Raw genomic sequence first — 24171 nt, 5'->3', positions numbered from 1 at the left:
CTGAGGATCGCGGTTCAAAGCCAGCCCGGGCAGGAGAGACCGTGAGACTCCTATCTCCAATAAAACCACCAGAAAACCGGAAATGGCGCTGTGGCTCAAGTGGTAGAGTGCTAGCCTTGAGCTGAAGAGCTGAGGGACAGTGCCCAGGCCCAGAGTTCAAGCCCCAGGACCGACAAAACAAACATACAAACAAACTAAAGATCTCCTCTGTGATCCTATCTACTCACAAGGCTGAGGATCACATGTTTGAAGCCAGCCCAGGACAGGAAAAACCAGAAGATTTTTTTTTGGGGGGGGTCCGGTCGTGGGGCCTGAACTCTGGGCCTGGGCGCTGTCCCTCAGCTTTTCAGCTCAAGGCTAGCGCTCTACCATTTGAGCCACAGCGCCACTTCGAGCTTTTTTCTTTTTGCTTCTGTGGTGCTGGGGAATCAAACCCAGGGCCTCAGGCCTGCAAGGTAAGCGCTCTACCACTGAGCCACCTTCCCAGCCCCCAAGCCAGAAGATTCTTATCTCCAACTAACCTTCAGAAAGACAGAAGTAGAGCTGTGGTCTAAGTAGTAGATCATCAGCCTTGAGCAAAAGAAAGCTCAAGGACAATGCTTAGACCCTGAATTCAAGCCCCAGTAACCAAAATTTAAAACAAAACAAAACAAAAAACTTGAGAAAAGGGCTGGGAATGTGGCTCAGTGGTAGAGCGCTTGCCTTGCATGCCTGAGGCCCTGGGTTCGATTCCCCAGCACCACATAAGCAAAAAGAAAAAAGCCGGAAGTGGCACTGTGGCTCAAGTGGTAGAGTGCTAGCCTTGAGCTGAAGAGCTGAGGGACAGCGCCCAGGCCCAGAGGTCAGGCCCCACGACCGGACCCAAAAAAAAAAAAAACTTGAGAAAAGAATAAGTGAACAAAGAGATAAGCTGAGAGAAGAGTCACAGAGTTGAGTCTTCTGGAATAAATTGAAGCTCTGGGCTCAAGATTTACTTATCGGTCATTCCTCAGGGCTCATTTCCCAGAATCCCAGCCTTCTAGGCAGGGGCAAGGTCTTATTCATACTGATGGGATGGGTAAGTACAGTGCCCATTGTACTCATCCGTGGTAAGACAGCGCAGCATGAAGTGACCCAGGTCATGCTTAGAGATGACCCTCGAAGGTCCCCGTCCATCCAGAGTCACAGTGTAGGCCCCAGTGAGTGGCTGGTCCCCTGAGAAGTAAAGAAAGGCAGGGTGAATTTGATGTCCTTTTTTTTTTTTTTTTTTTGGGGGGGGTCTGGTCATGGGGCCTGAACTCTGGGCCTGGGCACTGTCCCTCAGCTCTTCAGCTCAAGGCTAGCACTCTACCACTTGAGCCACAGCGCCACTTCCTGCTTTTTTCTTATGTGGTGCTGAGGAATCGAACCCAGGGCCTTGAGCATTCAAGGCAAGTGCTCTACCACTGAGCCACCTTCCCAGCCCCTTGATGTCCTTTCTTTCTCCTCCCCTCCCCCATTTTTCCTACTGTGTATGTGTATGCCAGTACTGGCACTTGAACTCAGGGATGAAAATGTGTCATCAGAATTTGTTAAAACAAACAACAACAAAACCATAAAAAAAAAAAAAAAGCTGGGTGTTGGTGTGGTTCACACCTACCCTTTTAGTTCCTCAGGGGGCTGAGATCCAAGGATTTGGGTTCACAGCCTGTCTAGGCAGGCAGGCAGGAAAGTCCTTGAGACTCTCATCTCCAATTAATGAATTAGCCTCAAGTGCTGAGATGACAGGCTTGTGTCTTCTAACCCAGCTCAATTTTTACTTTTAGAATAATGAGAAGAATCCCTATAGATACCTCTGGAAGGTGTGGTGGAACAGGCTGGTGACAACTTACCTATATGTGGAGGCATAACAGCCACATACTTCAGGCCAGACTCCTGCAGAACTTTGTGCATCCGTATGTGGTCATTGGTCACGTCCTGCAGGCGCGGGGGCACCTTGGCAGGGTCCCATAACAGAAAAGCTGCAAGGGTGGGAGGGAATATATGGAACAGGTCAGCCAGAGCTGCCTTGTCTTTACAGTAAGGACAGAATCTTTCAGCAGCTGAGTGCTAGTGGCTCACACCTGTTAATTCTAACTACTCAGATGGCTGAGATCTGAGGATCGAAGTTCCAAGCTAGCCCAGGCAGGAAAATCTGTGAGACACTTAGCTCCAATTAATCAGAAAAAGCTGGAAGTGAAGACACAGTGCAAATGGCTGAGTGCCAGCTTTGTATGAAAAAGCCCAACGAGGCTGGGAAGGTGGCTCAGTGGTAGAGCACTTGCCTTGCATGCTCGAGGCCCTGGGTTCGATTCCTCAGCACCACATAAGCAAAAAGAAAAAAGCCGGAAGTGGCGCTGTGGCTCAAGTGGTAGAGTGCTAGCCTTGAGCTGAAGAGCTGAGGGACAGTGCCCAGGCCCAGAGTTCAGGCCCCATGACTGGAGCCCCCCTCCAAAAAAAAAAAAGAAAAAAAAAAGAAAAAGCCCAATAAGATCATGAGTCCCTGAGTTCAGTACCAGCACCAAAAGAGGGGGGAAAAAAAACCCCAGAAAAACAAAAAAACTTGGCCTGGTGAGGCAGGCATTCAGGAGGCTGAGGCAGGAGGATCCTAAGTTTAAGGTTGGCCTGGGCTACACAGCCACATTATGTCTTCTTCCAACACACTTCCTTTTGGGTTCCATTTCCCCTTCAAAGTTTGAAGTAAATGAGTCTGATGGCTCACACCTGTAATCCTAGCTACTCAGGAGACAAGGATCTGTTTTTGTTTTGTTTTGTTTTTTTTGGGGGGGGGTCTGGTCGTGGGGCCTGAACTCTGGGCTTGGGCGCTGTCCCTCAGCTTTTCAGCTCAAGGCTAGCGCTCTACCACTTGAGCCACAGCGCCACTTCCGGCTTTTTTTCTTTTTGCTTATGTGGTGCTGAGGAATCGAACCCAGGACCTCATGCATGCAAGGCAAGCGCTCTACCACTGAGCCCCCTTCCCAGCCCAGGATACAAGGATCTGAAGATAGAGGTTCAAAGCCAGCCGAGGCAGGAAAGTTTTTGCCACTCTTATCTCCAATTAACCACCAAAAAGCTGAAAGTGCAGTGCCCAGGCATTGAGTTCAAGCCCCCATACCAGTACACACACACACACACACACACACACACACACACACACACACACACACACACACACACACAAAGAGCAACAGAAAGTGCAGTGCCCAGGCATTGAGTTCAAGCCCCCGTACCAGTACACACACACACACACACACACACACACACACACACACACACACACACACACACACACACAAAGAGCAACAGAAAGTGCAGTGCCCAGGCATTGAGTTCAAGCCCCCGTACCAGTACACACACACACACACACACACACACACACACACACACACAAAGAGCAACAGAGATGACTTTACTCAAAGGCCTCTGGGCCTTTGCACATGCTGTACTTGCTGCCTCAGACCCCTTATCACTATCTGGCAGCTTTCCAACAATACAATCCAGCTGCTCCCTCACAAGGGAGGCATCTAAGGATGATGTCTATGATGACAGCTATGGAGAGACTCTGGTGTACCTGCCAACTGCCAGCGGTGTCAGCTGAGATGCAGTAAACCCAGCTGGGAGCCAGCCATTGGGTTTGCTGCTTCCTTCGTGGGAGAGTCTTACACACAAAGGAATTCTGAGTTCCCTGAGAGGCTCTGACAAGGGTTTCAATAAATGCTGCTACACTGATTGCCTGTAACTCTTGTTAGCCACCGCAGCCTCCCTTCAGAGCAGAGTGTGTGTGTGTGTGTGTCTGTGTGTGTGTGTGTGTGGTGGAACTTGAACTCAGGGCCTGGGTGCTATTCTCAATCTTTTGCTCTCAAGGCTAGCACCCTGCCCCTAGAGCCACAGCGCCACTTCTGGCTTCTGGGTAGTTCTCTGGAAATAAGAATCTCACAGACTTTCCTGTCCAAGATGGCTTCCAACTGTGATCTGCAGATCTCAGCCTCTTGAATAGGTAGGATTAGAGGCATGAGCCACTGGCTCAAGCTTTTTTTTTTTTTTTTTCCTTTTCTCTTTCTTTCCTTTCAGTGCTAGGAATGGATCCCAGGGCCTCATGCATGCCAGGCAAGCACTTGGGCCTTGGCCTTGGCTAGATCCCAGCCCCTCAAGACATCTGATGGTATAATGGACATCCATCCATAATGGGGTCACCACCTGGAACCCCTCTGTGAGCTCTGTCAAGCACATTCAACTGGCCAACAGTTTGTCCCTTGAGTCAGCCAGCACACAGGTCAAGGCACACACTTGGTGCTCAACAGATGCTGGAAATGCGAGAGCCCTGGCTCACCAGCGCGGTTGGCACCTCCCAGCTCAGCCCCACCTCCAGGACCCACCACCCACCCGAGGTGCACGCCACGACCTTGTCCACTCCGTGCACCTTCATGGCCGCCACTATATTCCGGGTGCCCTGGGACATCACAGTCGTGGGACCTTAGAGGGGACAGAGAGTGGCTGTCACTGCTGGGTGGCGGTGGCGGTGGCAGGGGTGGCAGGGGAGGGGCTGGGGGTGGGACTGGTGCTGGGGGCCGCGGTGCAGGGGTGGGCCGTGGGCACAGGGGGGGCTCAGTACTGAGGTCAGTGCCAGTGCCCAGGAGGATAATGATGGCTTCCTGTCCGGCCACCGTCTTGTCCACATCGGCGGCCTGTAGAACGTCACCCACGACCACGTGGGCCGGCTGGGGCCCCTCAGACGGCAGCCTGGATGCGTCCCGCACCAGCACAGTGACTTCATAACCTGTGGTCAACCAGAAGTGAAAAGGGAGGTCAGCGGATTTGTGGGAGAGCGCTTTTGGAGTCTGGATGGTGCCATAAGTCCCCAAATCCATTGCCCACATCCACTAGGCTGAGACACTGGTTCACTGGTATAGGATTTTTGTTGTTGTTGTTTTCTGCCAGTCCTGAGGCTTGAACTCAGGGCTGGGCACTGTCCTTGGGCTTCTTTTGCTCAAGGCTAACACTCTACCACTTGAGCCACAATGCCACTTCTGGCTTTTTCTGTTTACCTAGTACTGAGGAATTGAACCCAGGACTTCATGCATGCTAGGCAAGCACTCTACCACTAAGTCACATTCCCAGCACTGAGATACTGGTTTGAAAGGTACTGGTTTGTAATCATTTCCCTCCGCCCCCTCTCTTTTTGTTGGTTGTGGGGCTAGAACTCAGGGCATGGGTACTATCCATGAGCTCTTTTCCTCAAGGCTAGCACTCTACCCCTTGAACCACAGCTCCACTTCCAGTTTTCTGATGTTTAATTGGCACTTTCCTGCCTGAGCTGGCTTCTAACTGTGATCCTCAGATTTCAGCCTCCTAAAGAACTAGATTACAGGCATGAGCCATCAGTACCGTCCCCCCCTTCCTTCCTCCCTCCCTCTCTTCCTTCCTTCCTTCCTTCCTCCCCTCCCTCTCTTTTCTTTCTTTCCCCCTACCACTTGAGCCACAATTCAACTTTTGAGATAAGACTCTTGGGGTTGGGAAGGTGGCTCAGTGGTAGAGTGCTTGCCTTGCATACATGAGGTCCTAAGTTTGATTCCTCAGCACCACATAAGCAGAAAAAGCCCAAAGTGGCGGTGTGGCTCGAGTGGTAGGGCACTAGCCTTGACGTGAAGAGCTGAGGGACAGTGCTCAGGCCGAGTTCAGGCCTCACTACCGACAAAAAAAAAGAAAAGAAAAAAGAAAAGGCTCTCATGGACTGGACTTTGCTGCTTAGGCTGGCTTTGAACCATGATCCTCAGATCTCAGCCTCCTGAGTAGTTTAGGATTACAGGTGTGAGCCACCAGCACACACTCTCTCTCTTGTTCTACCACTTGAGCCACAATTCTACTTCTGACTTTTTTCTTCTTAAACGGAGATAAGAGCCTCATAGACTTTTCTGGCTGTGTTGGCTTTGAACTACGATTCTCTGGTCCCAGTCTCCAAAGTAGGTAAGATTACAGGTGTGAGCCACCAGTGCTGGACTCCAAGACTATGGTCAGAGCAGGTAAATCCACAGAAACAGGAAGTGGATAAGTGGTTGCCTCGGGCTGAGGGAAGGTTAGGGCAGAAAACAGTGAGTAGGTGGGTGGGGGCAGTGAGAAAGGAGATGACTTCTAGAAGTTTCTTTCTAGGATGATGAAAATATTCTAAATTGATTATGATATCCTTTGCCGAACTGTGAATATATTGAGAGCCATTTAATTGCTTTTGTTTTTTGTTGGTCCTGGGGCTTGAACTAAGGGCCTGGGCACTGTCCCAGAGCTTTTTAGCTCAAGGCTAATGTTCTACCACTTGAGCCACAGTTCCATTCTAGTTTTTTTTTTTTTTGTTAGATAAGAGTCTCCTTGACTTTCCTGTCTGAGTTGGTTTTGAACTGTGATCCTCAGACCTCAGCCTCCTAACTAGCTAAGATTACAGGTGTGAGCCATTGTTGCCTGGAGAATTGTGCATTGTAAATGGAAGAGTTCTATAGTAAGTGAATTATAGCTCAATAGAACAGTTACAAGAAAAAAAAAAAGCAGGGTCTGGGAAGGTGGCTCAGTGGTAGAGCGCTTGCCTTGCATGCATAAGGCCCTGGGTTCGATTCCTCAGCACCACATAAGCAAAAAGAAAAAAGCCGGAAGTGGCACTGTGGCTCAAGTGGTAGAGCGCTAGCCTTGAGCTGAAGAGCTGAGGGACAGCGCCCAGGCCCAGAGTTCAGGCCCCACGACTGGACACTCCCCCCCCCAAAAAAAAAAAAGAAAAAGCAGCCAGGGCATGGCACTTCATGCCTGTAATCCCAGAACCTGAAAGGCAGAGGCAAAAGGACAAACCTGGGCTTCATAGTGTTCTACCTGCTCCTATCTTTCCGGACAGATCTTTCCAGTTATGTCTAAGTGTCTCCTTGATCAGATTCTTCTAGGGACCTGCTCCCCCCGCCAAGCCTTGATACACAGCCTATTCTCCTCAGTACTGTCTCTTCCAGGACCCCTCAGGACCAGGCCTGGTCTATCCAGACACTGCACTCCTTTCTGTTCCTCAAACACACATGATATTTCCTGTCCCCTGGCCTTTGCATGTGCTGTGCCTCTGTCTGGATCACCCTTCACCTTCTTTCCCCATGTCCCCTAGCCATTTGTACTTCCTCTGTCACCGTGCTCCTGCTGACAGGAGAAAAACAAGAGCCCTGCAAGTACAGGGCTGAGTCATTTGTCACTACTGTCTCCCTGACCCCACACAAACGTGAAAACTCAGGTTTGAATGCCCCGTGGACCTGTTTTTGTTTTGCTTTGTTGTTTTGTTTGTTTTGAAATAGCCCAAGCAGACCTCGAACTCTAGACCTCAAGAATCTGAGTTTACACACTGGCTTGGTTACTGATTGCCTAAAGAAATTCATATAATGCCTTCCTCCACTGGGCCTCAGCTGCCTCTCCTGTAGTCACTCCCTGTGATCACTCTTCTTTCAAAAAACAACAGAAAAAAGACACACAAAAAAACAGTGGGCACTGGTGGCTCCTGCCTGTCATCCTAGCTACTCAGGAAGCTGAGATCTGAGGATTGTGGTTCAAAGTCAGCCTGGGCAGGAAAGTCTGTGAGACGCTTATCTCCAATGAGCCACCAGAAAACTGGAAGTGTAGCTGTGGCTCAAAGTGGTGGAGCACTAGCCTTAAGTGAAAGAGCTCAGGGACAGCGCCCAAGCTCTAAGTTCAAGCCCCACAACCAACAATAAAGAAAGAAAGAAAGAGCTGGGCACCAGTGGCTCATGCCTGTACTCCTAGCTACTCAGGAGGTGAGATCTGAGGATAGCAGTTCAAAGCTAGCCCAGACAGGAAAGTCCATGAGACTCTTATCTCCAGTTAACCACCAGAAAACTGGGGGTGAGGCTGTGGCTCAAGTGATAGAGTGGCCAGGCCCAGAGTTCAAGCTCCACAACCAACAAAAGGGAAAAAAAAAAGAAAGGAAAGAAGGAAGGAAGGAAGGAAGGAAGGAAGGAGGGAAGGAAGGAAGGAAGGAAGGACACAGGCCTGGTGTTGGTGGCTCTGTAATCGAGGCTCATCAGGAGACTAAGAGGTATCTAAGCTATCAGTTTTGTTTTTTATTTTGTTGCTGTTATTTTTTTTTTAATTTTTTTTGGGTCCGGTCGTGGGGCCTGAACTCTGGGCCTGGGCGCTGTCCCTCAGCTCTTCAGCTCAAGGCTAGTGCTCTACCACTTGAGCCACAGCGCCACTTCCGGCTTTTTCTGCTTATGTGGTGCTGAGGAATCGAACCCAGGGCCTCAGGCATGCAAGGCAAGCACTCTACCACTTTCCAGCCCTTGTTGTTGTTATTGTTGAAGGCTTCAGCCACTCCTCCACTTCCACCCTTTTGGTGGTGAATTAGAGATGAGCTCACAGAGTTTCCCACTGGGCTGGCTTTGAACCAAGATCCTTAGAGCTCAACCTCCTGAGTAGCTAGGATGACAGGCAGGAGCAACTAGTGCAGCAGCTAAAATACATTTCTGTCGTTGATAAGCCATCTAGTGGATAGTATTTGTTATGGCAGCCCAAACAGTTCTCAACTCAGCCCTGGCTTTGACTCTGAGTTGGTGTTAAGTAGTAATGAGAGGCGACAGACACACAGAGAATTTCCAACGTGACAAGGGCTCTGCTTCACTCTTCTCAGGAGTGAACTGGGTGCTTTTTGTTTGTTTTTGGCTTTTTTACTTCTTGTAGTGATGGAATAGAACCCAGACCCTGGGTTCTATCCATGTAAGGTAAGCAAGCACTCTTTTTCTTTTGTGCCCATGCTGGGGCTTGAACTCAGAGTCAGAGGCTGGGTGCTGTCCCTGAGTTCTTTCACTCAAGGCCAGCGATCTACCACTTGAGCCACAGCTCTGCTTTTGATTTTTTGCTGGTTCATTGGAGATAAAGAATCTCTCAGGGCTGGGAAGGAGGCTCAGTGGTAGAGCGCTTTCCTTGCATGCCTGAGGCCCTGGGTTCGATTCCTCAGCATCCACATAAGCAAAAAGAAAAAAGCCAGACGTGGCGCTGTGGCTCAAGTGGTAGAGCGCTAGCCTTGAGCTGAAGAGCTGAGGGACAGCGCCCAGGCCCAGAGTTCAGGCCCCACGACCGGACCCCCCCAAAAAAATCTCTCAGACTTTCCTGCCCAGCCTGGCTTTGAATCATGATCTTCATATCCTAGCCTCCTGAGTAGCTGGGATAACAGGCATGGACACCAGTACCTGGGATTACAGGTGTGGGCACCAGTACCTGGCTCCAACAGACCTCTTGGCCTTAACAGAATCACAAGGAGATAAATAAGCCCCAATTTATCCAAACCCTTCCTATTTCCTTTTTTTTTTTTTTTTTTTTTTTGTTGGTCATGGGGTTTGAATGCTGGGCCTGAGCACTGTCCCTCAGCTCTTCAGCTCAAGGCTAGCACTCTACCACTTGAGCTACAGTGCCACTTCCTGTTTTCTGGTGGTTTATTGGAGATAAGAGTTTCACGGACTTTCTTGCCTGGGCTGGCTTTGAACCTTGATCTTCAGATCTCAGCCTCCTGAGTAGCTAGGATTACAGGCGTGAGCCATCGGCGCCGGGCTAGCCCTTCCTATTTCTGATAGGAACAAGGGAGACCTTGCAGAGTTCTCAGAAAAGGCTGAGCACCCCTATGTTCCCCACCCCCTTAGCCCACAATCCACTTGGGTCAGCCCAGGGACCAGCAGGCATGTAAGTGAAACCTATGGATTTAGGGATTAAGGTGAAAGTAGTCACACACACACACACAAAACCAGATATTTAGGATGACTCAGCATGTTCCAACTTCTCCCTCTTCCTTCCTATCCAGTCCCTAGAAATGCTTATCAGCAAATTAAAATTTAATTGAGCCCTGGGCTCACTACTTCCTCAAATCCAAGATCCTCATACAAGGCCCTAGGAGCAGAGGACAGCCTGCCTAGTAGTGGAGAAGAGTCCCCTCTCCCTAGCAGCAGGCCATGGTAGGGCTCCTATGCAATCCCAGCCGTTGTGAGGTTGCGATGGAGGATTGTGAGTGTGAGATCAGACTTCCAAACTGTCTCCCCACCCCCCCCCCCAAAAAAGTGCTGGGCAGTGGTGGCTCATGCCTGTCATCCTAGCTACTTAGGAAGCTGAGATCTGAGGATCATGGCTCAAATCTAAGGGACAGTGCCAAGGCCTTGAGTTCAAACCCCAGTTTACAGAGAGAGAGAAAGGGGGCGGGGGGGGGGGAGACATTGGCTGAAAACAGCAAATTCTGGATACTGAAGATCTCCACTCCTTTTGGGACACACAGATATTTTATCTTCAGGGTCCCTGAGGCTTACTGGGGTGGAGCCCCATATCTGGAAGTCCCAGGCCCTGCTGGTCACTGGTAAACTCTAGAATGAGGGGCAAGAGGTAACAGATAATCCTGCACCCTCTCCTGGTGTAACCAGAATTTTCAGCCCTCACTGACATTTCTAGGATTAGAGCAAGTGTTCACAACAACCTTTCCTGTAACTTTTTCAGTGTTCTTTTTCTGTTATCCAAGTCAAAAATCAGCAAATTCCTTTTGTGCTTAAGAGCAGGACCTGGCACACTCGTAACCCTAGCTACTCAGGAGGCTGAGATCTGAGGATTATGATTTGAAGCTGCCAGACGTTGGGGCTGTGGCTTCAGTGGTAGAGTGCCAGTCTTGAGGGAGAAAGCTAAAGGACAGCACCTAGGCTTCTGAGTTCAAGTCACAGTACTGGTGCGTGCACACACACACACACACACACACACACACACACACACACAGAGGTGTTTAAACCTTAGCACTACCACCTAACTCCTGTGTTATATTGGGTGAATCATTCTCTGGGCCTCAATGGTCTCCTCTATCAAGTTGCCCTAATACTATCCCTCTCCCCAGATGAGGGCTGTCAGGTTATAACACAAGTGAACAGAAAGCACTGCTGGATGGCAGGCAGAAGCTGGCTGGGTAAATTCTCTCTGGGTGTACCCACAGTCACCACTACAATCACCGTGAATTGCACAAGAGCCCTGGATTTACCCACTGCTGTGTCACTGGAGTCCCCCAGGCCCTCATGAGCTGATTTCAGTTTTTTGTGCCTTAGACTCATGTAAAACGAAATCTCGTGGCCTCCCTGCATTCATTGGCCCCGTGGTCTTCTTCCTTTGCTCCCTGACTCTTCAGTGCACCTGACTGGGACACTGAGGGCTCTATCCAGCCCCCGCCTGGTCCTATGACACCCTTTCTTTTTTTTTTTTTTTTTTTTGTCGGTTGTGGGCCTGAACTCTGGGCCTGAGCACTGTCCCTGAACTCTTCAGCTCAAGGTTAGCCCTCTACCACTTGAGCCACAGCGCCACTTCCGGCTTTTTCTGCTTATGTGGTGCTGAGGAATTGAACCCAGGGCCTCATGCATGCAAGGCAAGCACTCTACCACTGAGCCACCTTCCCAGCCCTGACACCCCTTCTTAATGCTCTGCCATGTGCACCGCCCCCATCCCACCAACAACGACCCCTGCTCATGCCTGCTTGCACCGCCTGCGCCATGGTGGTGAGTCCGGTCTTTCCAGTGGCACCGAAGATTGCGATCTTCTTGACAGTCATGCTGCCGGGGGGTCCAAGGGTCTGCCTGACCTGAAGCTTGGGACGGGCGGGAACCCAATGGCCGCTGGCAGGGTTCTCCGCCCTTCTTTAGTTGGAGGGACGGGGCGGAGCTAGTTTAAAGAGCCACGCCCCAGGCCCGCCCCTGGTTTACAGATCCAGGGGCGTGGTCATGAAACCACGCCCCCTCGACTGGGCGGGGCAGGAGTCCGTTTTCACTTCCTCACTGTCTAGCGCCACCCTCTCTCACGCTTACACTTGAAGGCCCCGCCCCCCATCTGGGAAGGGCGCGAGTAGGAGGAATCAAGAGAGCTTGTCACTCATCATCCCGCCTCCACGCTCCAGCCAATCAGAGAAAGCCAGGCTGGGCGGGAGTCACGCCCACTGCCTCTGCTCCCTTTCTCCCAGTCTTCCCAGCATCTAGGGTCGGAGGTGGGACTCTGTTCCGCTTAGAGCTTTCCTGACAAGCTAAGGGCCAAAGGACAGGGGGCGGTGGGGGTGTGCCACTGTAACGGTGTGACTATGCACTTGTGTGACCGTGCTTGTGGGTGCCGTCCCGTGTGTGTGTGAAGGCGTGTGATCCCACGTGTGGGCGGCACTCCATGTGTTCTTTGGTGACCTTGGGTGACACTGTGACAGCTAGTGTCAGCCTGTGAGACAGCACAGGAGTGTGGCACACGTGTTGGGGATTATTCGATTGTTACTGGGACACCACATTTGTCATGGAAAGATGTGTGAGCTCAGAGCCCCATAGTCGGTGTCTCTGGGGGTGTTACTAATGGTGATGACCATGTGATTGATGTCTGAGTGTGTCCCCTTGTGCCTGGGTGTTTGGTGTGACAAGTTTGAATTATTATTATTTTTTTAAATATTGGTCGTGGGGCTTGAACTCTGGGCCTGGGCGCTGTCCCTGAGCTCTTCAGCTCAAGGCGAGCACTCTACCACTTGAGCCACAGTGCCACTTCCGTGTTTTGGTAGTTTATGAGAGTTTCATGGACTTTCCTGCCCCGGTTGGCTTTGAACCATGATCCTCAGATCTCAGCCTCCTGAGTGAATAGGATTACAGGCGTGAGCCACCAGCGCCCAGATCACAAGCTTGAATTTTACTTACTTATTTTTGTGCTGGTATTGGGGGTGGAACTCAGGGTCTGGGAGCTGTCCCTCGGTTTTTGTTGTTTTGTTTTTTCTTCACCCAAGGCTGGTACTCTACCACTTGAGCCACAGCTCCTCTTCTGGATTTTTTTTCTGCCAGTCCTGAGGCTTGAACTCAGGGCCTGGGCACTATCCCTGAGCTTCTTTTGCTCAAGGCTAGCTAGCACTCTACCATTTGAACCATAGCACCATTTCTGGCTTTTTCTTTATGTGGTACTGAGGAATGGAACCCAGGGCTTCATGCATGCGAAACAAGCACTCTACCACTGAGCCACCTTCCCAGCCCTCTTCTGGATTTTTTGCTGGTACATTGGAGGTAAGAGTCTCATGGACTTTCTTCCCCGGGATTGGGGTTGGGGTTACTCAGCCTCCTGAGTAATTAAGATGACAGGTGTGAGTCACCGGCACAGGTGGCTGATGTGACAAGCTTGAGTGTGTAAACATGAAGGCAACTATGAGCTGGTGAAGATGGGTGATGGTGTACAACACCACATTGTTGTTGATGGTGATAGTGTCCTATTTGCACATGTCACAGTGGGACAGACACTCTCTTCTTGTGTGGGATAACTGGGTGTGACAGCTTGAAGGTCTGACCCAGAGTGATCTCACACAGGGAGTGACACAGATATGGAGAATGTGCTTGTGATGTTGTGGTGACCCAGTGTGTGTGTGTGTGTGTGTGTGTGTGTGTGTGTGTTTGTGTGAGTGAATGTCAGCGTGGGAATGTGTGTGTCAGTAGGGGTGTGGGCAATGTGTGTGTGCATGTGTCAGTGTGGGAATGTTAGTGTTGTGTATCAGTGTGGGATGTGTCTGTGTGTCAGTGTCAGTGTTTGTGGGGGTGTCAGTGTGGGAGATTTCAATGTGTGTGTCAGTGTGTGGTATGTTCTGTGGGTGTCAGTGTGGGTGTGTGCAACAACCGGTGTCAGCGTGTCAATGTGTATGTATCAGTGTGGGAATGTTAGTGTGTCAATGCGTGTGTCAGTGTGAGATGTGTCCATATGTATGTCCATGTGTGTGTGTGTCAGTGTGGGTGGTGTCAGTGTGGGCAGTGTCAGTGTGGGATATGTGTCTGTGTGTGTCAGTGTAGGTGTGTGCAACAATGTATGTCAAGGTAAATGTGTCAATGTGTATGTGTCAGTGTGGCAATGTTAGTGTGTCAATGTGGGCAGTGTCAATGTGTGTTGTGTGTGTTAGTGGGGTTGTCAATGTGGGGGTGTCTGTGTAAGTGTGTCAGTGGGGGTGTCAGTGTGGGGTGCCAGTGTGTGAGTGTGTGTGTGTCTGTGTGTCAGTATTGTGACAGTGTCAATGTGTGTCTGTGTGTCAGTATTGTGACAGTGTCAATGTGTGTCTGCGTATGTGTCAGTGGGGGTGTCAATGTGTGACAGTGTGTGTCAGTGTGCATCTGTGTGTGTTGTGTCTGTAGGGTTGTCAGTGTCGGAGTGCCAATGTGTCCGTGTGTGGGTATCAGTGTGTGAGTGTGTGTCAATGTGGGGTGTCAGTATGTGGGTGTCAGTGTGTGTCTGAGTGTGTCAATGTGGGGTGTCAGTGTGTCAGCGTGGGTGGGTTTCAGTGTCTGTGTGTCTTCTGAGTGTGTCAGTGTGGGAGTGTCAGTGTGTGTGTCCGTGTGGGGGTGTCATTGTGTGTGTCAGTGTGGGGGTGTCAGTGTGTGTGTCAATGTGGGGGTGTCAGTGTGTGTGTCAGTGTGGGAGTGTCAGTGTGTGTGTGTCTGTAAGTGTGTGCAGTGTGGGGGTGTCAGTGTGTCAGTGTGTGTCAGTGTGGGGGGTGTCAGTGTGTCTGTCAGTGTGTGTGTCCGTGTGTGTCACTGTGGGGGTGTCAGTGTTTGATAGTGTGGGGTGTCAGTGTATGTGTTAGTGTGTGAGTGTGTCAGTGTGGGGTGTCAGTGTGTGTCCATGTGGGGGTGTCAGTATGAGTGTGTGTAGGGTGGGGTGTCAGTGCGTGATAGTGTGTGACTGCGCTGTGCCCTCTCTCCAGCGGAGCGCACGCCGCGTGCGGTGGGGGTGAGGCCGCGGGATCCTGGGGTCCGGGGCGGGCGCGCGGGGTCCTGGGGTCGGGGGCGGGCGCGCGGGGTCCCGGGGTCCGGGGCGGGGGGGGCGCGGGGTCCCGGGGTCCGGGGCGGGGGACGCGGGGTCCCGGGGTCCGGGGCGGGGGGCGCGGGGTCCTGGGGTCCGGGGTGGCGCGCGGGGTCCCGGGGTCCGGGGTGGCGCTCGGGGTCCCGGGGCCCGGGGCGGGGGGCGCGGGGTCCCGGGGTCCGGGGGGACGCGCAGGGTCCTGGGGTCCGGGGCGGGGGGCGCGGGGTCCCGGGGTCCGGGGCGGGGGCGCGGAGTCCCGGGGTCCGGGGGGACGCGCGGGGTCCCGGGGTCCGGGGTGGCGCGCGGGGTCCCGGGGGCGCGCTCCGCTCGGCGGCGGCGGCCGCGCTCGTGGGGGAGGCGCCCAGGCTGGGGGAGGCGGAGGAGGCGGCGGCGGCGGCGGCGGCGGCGCATGCGGATCTGGCCGAGCTGGGGACCAGCGGGGCCGAACCGAGCCGGGGCCGGGCCGGGCCGCGGACACCGGCGACGGGGAGGAGAGCTGCCGGGCGCGGCGACGGCGATCGGCGGGGAAGGCAGCCCCGGCGTGCGGCCGCGGGCCCAGGTGAGCGGCGGTGCGGGCCGGGCCCCTCCCGCAGCATCCTCCCCGGCGCCCCGGCCTGAGCCCCTGCCTCCCGCATCCCGACGCGGATCTCCCAGAGCTGAATGGAGGCTGGGGTGGGGGGTGGATCGGAGCAACACGAGCCCCCGACCCCCCATCTGGTCCGTCCTCGGAGCCAGGTCTGCCCGCAGGCCTTGTCCTTCCCCGGCCCCCCCTCCCCAGGATGACCGGTCCTGCGGGGACACAGGGAGGCATTGCCGCTCGGAAACGCCTGGCATTACCCATCCCACCGCGGCCCGGCTCTGCGGCCCGGCCAGGACCCCGCACCCCTCCCCTCCCATCGCCTTCTCCTCTCCCTGCTTCCACTCGGTTCTCACCTAAGGCCACTGCAGCTCCCCGGCTGTGTGCGACCCAGCTCGCCAAGTGCTGTATAGAGCTTTGAGCCCTACTTCACAGGGAAGGAAACTGAGGCACCGAGAGGCCAAGTGGAAGATAGCGGCTGAAAGATACAGAAAGAATACAAGCAGGGAAGTGGAGCTGTGGTTCAAGGGGTAGAGTGCCAGGCTGGAGTGAAAAAAAAAAGCTCAGGGACAGTGCTCAGGCCCTGAGTTCAAGCCCCAGTACCAGCACACACTAAATCAGAAATCGTATTGAGAGCCTGCCGTGTGCCAGATACCACAATCCCTTGCTTTATTCACTCGTTTTATCTTTCATCACCCCCTGGACTTTAACAAAGGAACCAACCGAAGATCAGAGAGGGGACGTGATTTGGCCCAGGTCACACAGGTGGTCATAGACTTGCTTAACAGCTTTCCCGAGAAGCAAAGAATAGCAATGGATTTTGGTGTGTCCACGAAAGGAGATAATTAACTCCACTTGGGGCTACAATCCAGTGGATTGCAAGTGTCTGGGTCTTTGTGTATGTGTGTGTGTGTGTGTGTGTGTGTGTGTGTGTGTGTGTGTGTGTGTGTGTTGTGTGTGTGTGTGTAAGAGAGAGAGAGTGTGTGTTATGGGGTTTGAACTCAGGGCCAGGGCATTATCTCTGACCTCTTTTGCTCAAGGCTAGTGTTCTACCACTTTGAGCCACAGCTCCTTCTGGTTTTCTGGTGGCTCATTGGAGATAAAAGTCTCCTGGGCTGGCTTTGAACTGCAATCCTCAGCTCTCAGCCTCCTGAGTAGCTAGGGTGACAGGTGTGAGCCATGGGCACCTGGCTCTTATAGACACTTTTGCATGGCTTGTTTTCTCCAAGCACTCTGCTGCTTGAATCTACTTCTGGCTTTTTCTTGATTAATTGGAGACAAGAATCTGATGGTCTTTTCTCCTTGGTCATTAGTGTTATTATTTATTTATTTATTTTGGGTCCAGTCATGGGGCCTGAACTCAGGGCCTGGGCGCTGTCCCTCAGCTCTTCAGCTCTCTATCACTTGAGCCACAGCACCACTTGCGGCTTTTTTTTTCCTGTTTATGTGGTGCTGAGGAATCGAACCCAGGGCCTCAGGCATGCAAGGCAAGCGCTCTACCACTGAGCCACCTTCCCAGCCCCTCATTAGTGTTATTTTACTTTGAGTTCTGTTCTTAATGTTATTGTTTAATAATAATAACAGTGACAGGTTGTGGAGTGGTTTTTCTGGTGTGTGCCACTAAGTCATGTGACATTCACATAGTCTTTTGAAAGTAGTCAGGATGTCACCCTCTCTCAGGGACAAAGGCTACTGGACTCAAAACCAGTCATGGGGGGAGGGGGAATCTGAGCTCAGACTGTGGTTCCAGCCCTAACCTACCTTTTCCCATCCCTCTCCCCCACCCCAGGCCTTACGTTCCCCAATGGCACAGGTTCCAGGGGAACTGGACAACATGGAGGGCTTGCCTGCCCCCAACAACAACAACCCTGCAGCCCGCTGGGAGAGTCCAGATAGAGGCTGGGACCGGGAGCCAATGGCCACCTCCACAGCAGCTGCTTCACTCTTCGAGTGCTCTAGGATCAAGGCCTTGGCAGGTCTGTAGAAGAGGGCTGAGAGTGTGGGATGGGGCGGGGAAGCGGGAGGACAGAGCCGGGAGAAGAGAGGGAAGTGGGAGGGGATCTTGGGGGAGCCTTAGACACATTACTGCCTAAGAACCTTGCTAGCTGGGAGTAAGGAGGAAAGTAAATGAGCTTTGCCCAACAGAACTTTCCATTGTGAGGGAAGCCTGGCTCTGTGGTGGCTCTAGAGCACTTGAACTGTGGTTAGTGCCACACTTGAGGGACCACTTTACATCTTAGTGTTTTAATTACTTTTAATTTATGTAACCACGTGGAGCTCAGCGCAGAGCTGAGCATGGGCCAGCCCCACCTTAGAAGCAAGCTCTCCCTCAGTAGCTAAGGTAGCTTCAACTCCCTGTGTAGCCCAGCCTGGTGGCAAACTTGAGACCCTTTGCCTGAGCTCCCTGGACGGCTGGGATTATAGAGGCAAAGCACTATTCCTGGCTCATAAAATGAAAATAATTGCAAATATATAACTTTACAGTCACAAGCCTTAGAAATGTGTGTGTGTGTGTGTGTGTGTGTGTGTATGTGTGTGTATGTGTGTGTCTCGCTTGAACTCAAGGTTTCTAGTACTCCCTTAGCTTTTTTTTTTTTTGTCAGTCATGGGGCCTGAACTCTGGGCCTGGATGTTGCCCCTCAGCTCTTCATTTGAGCTACAGCTCCACTTCCGGCTTTTTCTGCTTATGTGGTGCTGAGGAATCAAACCCAGGGCCTCATGCATGCAAGGCAAGCGCTCTACCACTGAGCCACCATCCCAGCCCCGCCCTTAGCTTTTTTAGCAAGGCTGGCACCCAACCATTTGAGTCACAGCTCCACTTCTGACTTTTTGTTGGCTAAAAGATAAGGATCTAGCAGGCACTGGTGTTCTCTGCCTGTAATCTTAGCTACTCAGGTGGATCTGAGATCTGATATCAGAAGATCTGAGGATGTTGGTTCAAAACCAGCCTGGGCAGGAAAGTTCATGAGACCCTTTCCTCCAATTAATCACCAAAAAACTGGAAGTGGAGCTGTAGCTCAAAGTGGTAGAGCAATAGTCTTGAGCAAAAGAGCTCAGAGACAGCACCCATGACCATGACCAAGAAGAAAAGAAAAGAAAAGAGCTGGGCACCTGTGGCTCTACGTGTAATCCTAGCTACTCAGGAGGCTAAGATCTAACGATCAGGGTTCAAAGCTAGCCTGGGCAGGAAAGTCCGTGAGACTCTTATCTCCAAACCACCAGAAAACCGGAAGTGGTGCTTTGGCTCAAGTGGTAGAGTGCTTGCCTTCAGCTGAAGAGCTCAGGGACAGCTTACAACAACCAACCAAAAAAAAAAAAAAAGAAAAAGAAAAAGGTAAGAGTCTCATGAACTTTCCTGCCTAGGCTGGTGTCAAACCAAGGTCCTCTGATCTCAGCCTCCTGAGTTGCTAGGATGACAGGTGTCAGCCACCCAGGCCCAGTGCAAGCCTTAGAAACTTTGATCCCTGGCTCCAAGGATTGCAAAGCTGTGAAAGACTAAACTCTAATATACATAGATCCTTAAGACATCATTTTGAATTGTTAGTGTTGCAGATTAGAAATAAGGAAATCTGGGGCTAGGAATGTGCCTTTGTGGTAGAGTGCTTGTCTAGTATGCATGAAGCCCTAGGTTCGATTCCTTAGTATCACATAACAGAAAAGCCAAAAGTAGCACTGTGGCTCAAGTGATAGAATGCGAATCTTGAGCTGAAGAGCGGAGGGACAGTATCCAGGGCCAGAGTTCAAGTCCCACAATTGACAAAAAGAAAAAAAAAAAGGAACTGTGATGTGATCTTACAACTGTGGATTTTTCCTGGTGTTTGAGTGGATTGGATCCAGGACCTTAAGATATCAAAGTATCAAAGTCTGAGAATGTTCAAGTGCCTTATTAAAAACAAAAACAAAAATAAAGCTAGCATAATAGGGCTCAGACTGAGTTCAAGCCTCAGAACTGGCAAAAAAAAAAAAAAAAGAAGTGGATGTGGCTCAACTGGTAGAGTACCAGTCTGACCTTAGACCATAAGGCCCTCATGTATTCAAATCACAGTACCAGCATTAAAAAACCACCACCGGGGCTGGGAAGATGGCTCAGTGGTAGAGTGCTTGACTTGCATGCATGAGGCCCTGGGTTCGATTCCTCAGCACCACATAGCAGAAAAAGCTGGAAGTGGTGCTGTGGTTCAAAGTGGTAGGGTGCTAGCCTTAAGCTGAAGAGCTGAGGGACAGTGCCCAGGCACAGAGTTCAGGCCCCACAACTGACAAACAACAACAACAAACAAACAACCTACCATCACAATAAATAATAATAATAATAATACTGCTACTCAGAAGTCTGAGATTTAAGGATTGCAGCTTGAAGCCAGCCTGGGCAGGAATCTCCAATGATCCACCAGAAAAACCAGAAGTGGCATTGTGGCTCAAAGTGTTAGAGCACTAGCCTTGAGCAAAAGAGATCAGGGACAGCACTCAGGCCCCAAGTTCAGGCCCCACAACCAACAAGAAATAAATAAAAATTAAAAAAAATAAAGCTGGATGCTGGTGGCTCACACCTGTAATCCTAATTACTCAGGAGGCTGGGATTTAAGGATCAAGGTTCAAAGCCATCCAGGGCAGGAAAGTTGGTAAGAATCCTATTATCAGTAAAGTACAAAAAATCCTGTAGTGGAGCTGTGGCTCAAGTGGTGAGCACTAGCCTTGAGCAAAACAAACTCGGGGATAATGCCCAGGCTTTGAGTTCAAACCACAGGACTGGCAGAAAGAGAGAAAGAAAGAATGAAAGAAAGAAAGAAAGAAAGAAAGAAAGAAAGAAAGAAAGAAAGAAAGAAAGAAAGAAGTAAATTTGATACTATGTAATTTATACCTTATACTGGAGATGTAATAATAGTAGTATTAATATTAAAACAGCTAGGAAATAGGCTCCTGATCAATTTCTCTGTAGCCAAATGAAACAAATTTTCTGCTTTCTTCTGCTACCTTCTCATGTACCTTCTGGTACCCTTGGGAGGCAGGAAATGTAGAGTCAGCTTGTCCAATCCTGTTGCTCTAGACAGAGAAGGCCTTCTTGTCTGTTCTCCACTCAGCAACCAGAGGAATTCCTGAGCTATACCTGTCATCTGGACACTCTCCTCCTTAAGTGTTCACTCACCATATTGTCTGTGTCCCCACTAACCTGCATTCTGTAAATACAGTTCCAAGAATGGAGTGAGCACCTGGTGCACAAACGAATGAAAGTTCCAAATAGGCTAGCAAACAGGAAAAGATATTTCAGGAACGTCTGTGCTGGTGGCTCATGCCAGTAATTCTAGCTATTCAGGAAGTTGAAATCTGAGGATCTCAGTTCAAAGCCAGCCTGGGCAGGAAAGTCTGTGAAACTCTTATCTCCATGGCTTTTTAGCCATAAAATGGAGCTGTGGCTCAAGGAGTAGAGAGCTAGCCTTGAGTTAGTCAGGGACACCATCCAGGCTCTGAGTTCAGACCCCAGGACCTGCACCAAACAAACAAACAAAAATATTTCAGGATAACTTCATAAAAGAAAGCAACCTTGTCACCAGGCACAGCATCCCTGGTGGGAGAAGCTGCCAAGACGTAGGCCTGAGCAGGGTTCAGCTGGGTGGTGGAGGGCTGGAGAGGAGCTGGAAAGGGCCCCCAAGGCTTCGCGGAGGTAGGATTCATGAGGCCCCTTCCCCAGATGAACGGGAGGCCGTGCAGAAGAAAACCTTCACCAAGTGGGTGAATTCCCACCTCGCCCGCGTGGGCTGCCACATCGGGGACCTCTACACCGACCTGCGGGACGGCTTCGTGCTCACCAGGCTCCTGGAAGTGCTGTCTGGGGAGCCGCTGGTAAGGGGGCCAGATGGGCTGGAGAAAGGGGGTGATCCTGGGGGTTGGGCATGGCTGGAAGGGCTGGATTCCAAGCAGGGGGTGGGGAGCCTAGCTAAAGGTTGGGTAGGGCACCCCACAAATGCCCTCTGAGTACAAAGCGCCTTGGTTTGAATGGGTGGAGCCCTGGCACAGGGATGAAGCTTGGTAGTGAGGAGTTGGGGTGCCTAGATTGCCGAGGAACTATTGGAGGGGGCGTGGCTTCACTGAAGGGGGCGTGGCTCCCAGGAAGGGGTGGGGCTTTATTAGAAAGGGATAGCCAGGTTGTGAGCTAGAAAGGGGCCTGGCTATAAAAAAGCCAGAAAGAATTCTGTTGCAGGGAGTCAGTGGATTCTACATTGGGAGATAAGACTTAATGAAGGGGAGGGGTCTCGTGGTGAGGGCAGAGACCCAATGGAAGGGGCGGGGCTTCATGATGAGCGTGGGCAGACCCAATGAAGGGGCAGGGCTTCAAGTGGAGGGGCGGGGCTTTCAGGGAGGAGGTGGAGCATCAGTGAATAAGGGTGAGATCAGAAAGTTGAGAAGTCCACGCAGTGTGACTCTGGAAGGGATCTACAAGTAAGGATTTCTTTCTTCTGGCCTGGGTGGGTTTTGAATCGTAGATAGGACTGAAGGGGCGTGGTCTGGTCTTGGGGACAGGGGCGTGGCTACGTGAGGGCGTGGCCGAGGGCACCTTGCCCACTGCCCCTCTCCCACCCTCCCGCTGCCCTAGCCGAGGCCCACGCGGGGCCGCATGCGGATCCACTCACTGGAAAATGTGGACAAGGCCCTGCAGTTCCTCAAGGAGCAGCGCGTGCACTTGGAAAACGTGGGATCGCATGACATCGTGGACGGGAACCACCGGCTGACACTGGGGTTGGTCTGGACCATCATCCTGCGCTTCCAGGTGATCACCGAGGGACCCCTGATCAGCTCTCCCCTTCCCCATGGGTCCTCGGGAGGACGTCCACCATCCGTTCCCTAGGTGGTGGGAAGGGAAATAAGGAGAAAATAATTGTCAACTCATTATGATCATGTCTATATTGTTTATTCTGTGTGTGTGTGTATGTGTATGTGTGTGTGTGTGTGTGTGTGTGTGTGTGTGTGTGTGTGTGTGCCAGTACTAGGGCTTGAACTCAAGGTCTGGGCACTGTCCTTTAGCTTTCACTCAAGGCTGGTGCTCTATCACTTGAGCCACAGCTCCATATCCAGCTTTTTTTTTTTTTTTTTGCTAGCTAATTGGAGATAAGAATCTCACAGATTTGTCTGCTTGGGTGTGCTGGCTTTGTACCATGATCCTCAGATCTCAGCCTCCTGAGTAGTTAGGATTCCAAGTTCAGCCACCAGTGCCTGGCACTCAAACCTTTCTTTGCATCTTCCCAGATTCAAGTCATCAAAATCGAGACCGAGGACAACAGAGAGACGCGCTCAGCCAAGGATGCTCTGCTTCTATGGTGCCAGATGAAAACAGCTGGGTGAGCGCCCCCTCCTCACAGACAGGTGGGCCCCTAGCCTTTGGGGTTCCTACTGGGACAAGAGCTTAAGGAAGAGCCAGCCGGAGCTAACAAATTGGTAAATAAAACATGTCCACTTGAAGGCCAAGTTCAAATGTGGTGGTGTGGAGGGAGGGGGAGGTCCCAGTGCTGGGGAAGTGGTGGTGTTCCTCTGCCCCCTTCCCCATCCCTCCCTATACATCCGGAGATTCCCCAGCCCATGTCTTAGCTCTGGCCACTCTGACTCTTGGCAGCCACCACTCTCTTTAACAGGGTACTTGCCTGGTCTCCAGCAATCCAGGAAATGTAATTAAGGGTCCTGGGCACCTTCTGTGTAGTTGAGATGATGAAGGCAGACATGGGCTCTAGTGGGTGTGTTATGTTGGCGGCCCAGTGCTCTGCCTTGTGAAGGGAGCATGGCCTAGAACTCCAGCACACCGAGGAAAGTAGAAGGGATAGATGGCAAGGGGGGTGGGCTTCTTGGTGACTTGCCATTCTGGGGCTGTCTATGCCTTGCAGTGAGGACTGTGACTCCATGTGTGTCTTTACCTTTATGTCTGCTAGTCCCTGGACTGACCTCACACCTGCCCTACTTTCTCTCTGCCTTCCTGTCCCTCTGTCTGTCCCGTCCCTCTGTCCTCCTGTCTCTTTGGGTTTTTTTTTCTGTCCTCTCCCCCCATTTCTATCTCTCTCTCTCCTCTTTCTTCTCTCATTTCTTTCCTTTTCCTCTCTTGTATTTCTTCATCTCCCTGGCTCACTTGATTGATCGATCAATTCTATTTATCTGTCTGTCTGTCTGTCTATCTATCTATCTATCATCTATCTACTTTCTATCTTAAATATTCATCTACCTATTATCTATCTGCCTATCTATCTCTATCCATCTGTCCGTCTATCCACCCATTCATTGGTACATTTCCCTACCCCTACTGGACATCCATCTTTTATGTCCTCCCTTCCTGTATTCCATCCTGACTCTGCCCACCTCTGCCTCTGCCTCTCCCTCCCCACTGCTAGTTACCCAGAGGTGAACATACAGAATTTCACCACCAGCTGGCGGGATGGCCTGGCCTTCAATGCCCTCATCCATCGGCACAGGTACCACCTGCTCGGGGGCAGCCCAGCTCTGATCCACCTCCTGCCCTGTGCCTCTGCATTTACACCTGTGTGTGTGTGTGTGTGTGTGTGTGTGTGTGTGTGTACAGACCCCCACACCCCCACAGCTTCCATTCCTTTATTCCAACACACACATACACATTCATTTCCCTTTCCACATCTGCCCTTCATATTTTTCAGGCAGGCACACCCACATAAAAAACTTTTGGGAAGAGTTGGCAGTACTGGGTTTAAACTCAACACTTGCTAGGCAAGAACTATACCATTTGGGCCACATGCTGTCAGGCCACAGTTCCACTTTCAGTT

At 51.5% G+C, this 24171-nt stretch overlaps 2 protein-coding genes across 2 annotated transcripts in view; one reads left to right on the top strand and one right to left on the bottom strand.

Moving 5' to 3' along the window:
- Window positions 1-945: 945 nt before the first annotated feature.
- On the bottom strand, window positions 946-11668 carry LOC138811214 (flavin reductase (NADPH)). The gene is made up of 5 exons (XM_069998894.1): window positions 11506-11668; window positions 4610-4774; window positions 4381-4470; window positions 1851-1979; window positions 946-1194 (listed from the first exon to the last, which is right to left on the bottom strand). Exons 1-5 carry the CDS (start codon window positions 11582-11584, stop codon window positions 1037-1039), a joined length of 621 nt encoding a protein of 206 aa, XP_069854995.1. The 5' UTR covers window positions 11585-11668; the 3' UTR covers window positions 946-1036.
- A 3590-nt stretch (window positions 11669-15258) lies between these two features.
- LOC138811212 (spectrin beta chain, non-erythrocytic 4-like) overlaps window positions 15259-24171 on the top strand; it is a 60475-nt gene continuing 51562 nt past the window's right edge. Inside the window, exons 1-6 of the mRNA XM_069998892.1 lie at window positions 15259-15382; window positions 17190-17376; window positions 21087-21238; window positions 21990-22163; window positions 22640-22731; window positions 23767-23847. Coding sequence (XP_069854993.1) covers window positions 17205-17376; window positions 21087-21238; window positions 21990-22163; window positions 22640-22731; window positions 23767-23847 — 671 coding nt within the window. The 5' untranslated portion in view covers window positions 15259-15382; window positions 17190-17204. The remainder of the gene's footprint in view (window positions 15383-17189; window positions 17377-21086; window positions 21239-21989; window positions 22164-22639; window positions 22732-23766; window positions 23848-24171) is intronic.

The sequence above is a fragment of the Dipodomys merriami genome, unplaced genomic scaffold (genome assembly GCF_024711535.1).
Source record: "Dipodomys merriami isolate MVZ:Mamm:240054 unplaced genomic scaffold, mDipMer1.0.p SCAF_52, whole genome shotgun sequence".
Lineage (NCBI taxonomy): Eukaryota > Metazoa > Chordata > Mammalia > Rodentia > Heteromyidae > Dipodomys > Dipodomys merriami.
The sequence above is the reverse complement of the archived record's forward strand: the minus strand, read 5'-3'. Positions and strand labels throughout refer to the sequence as shown.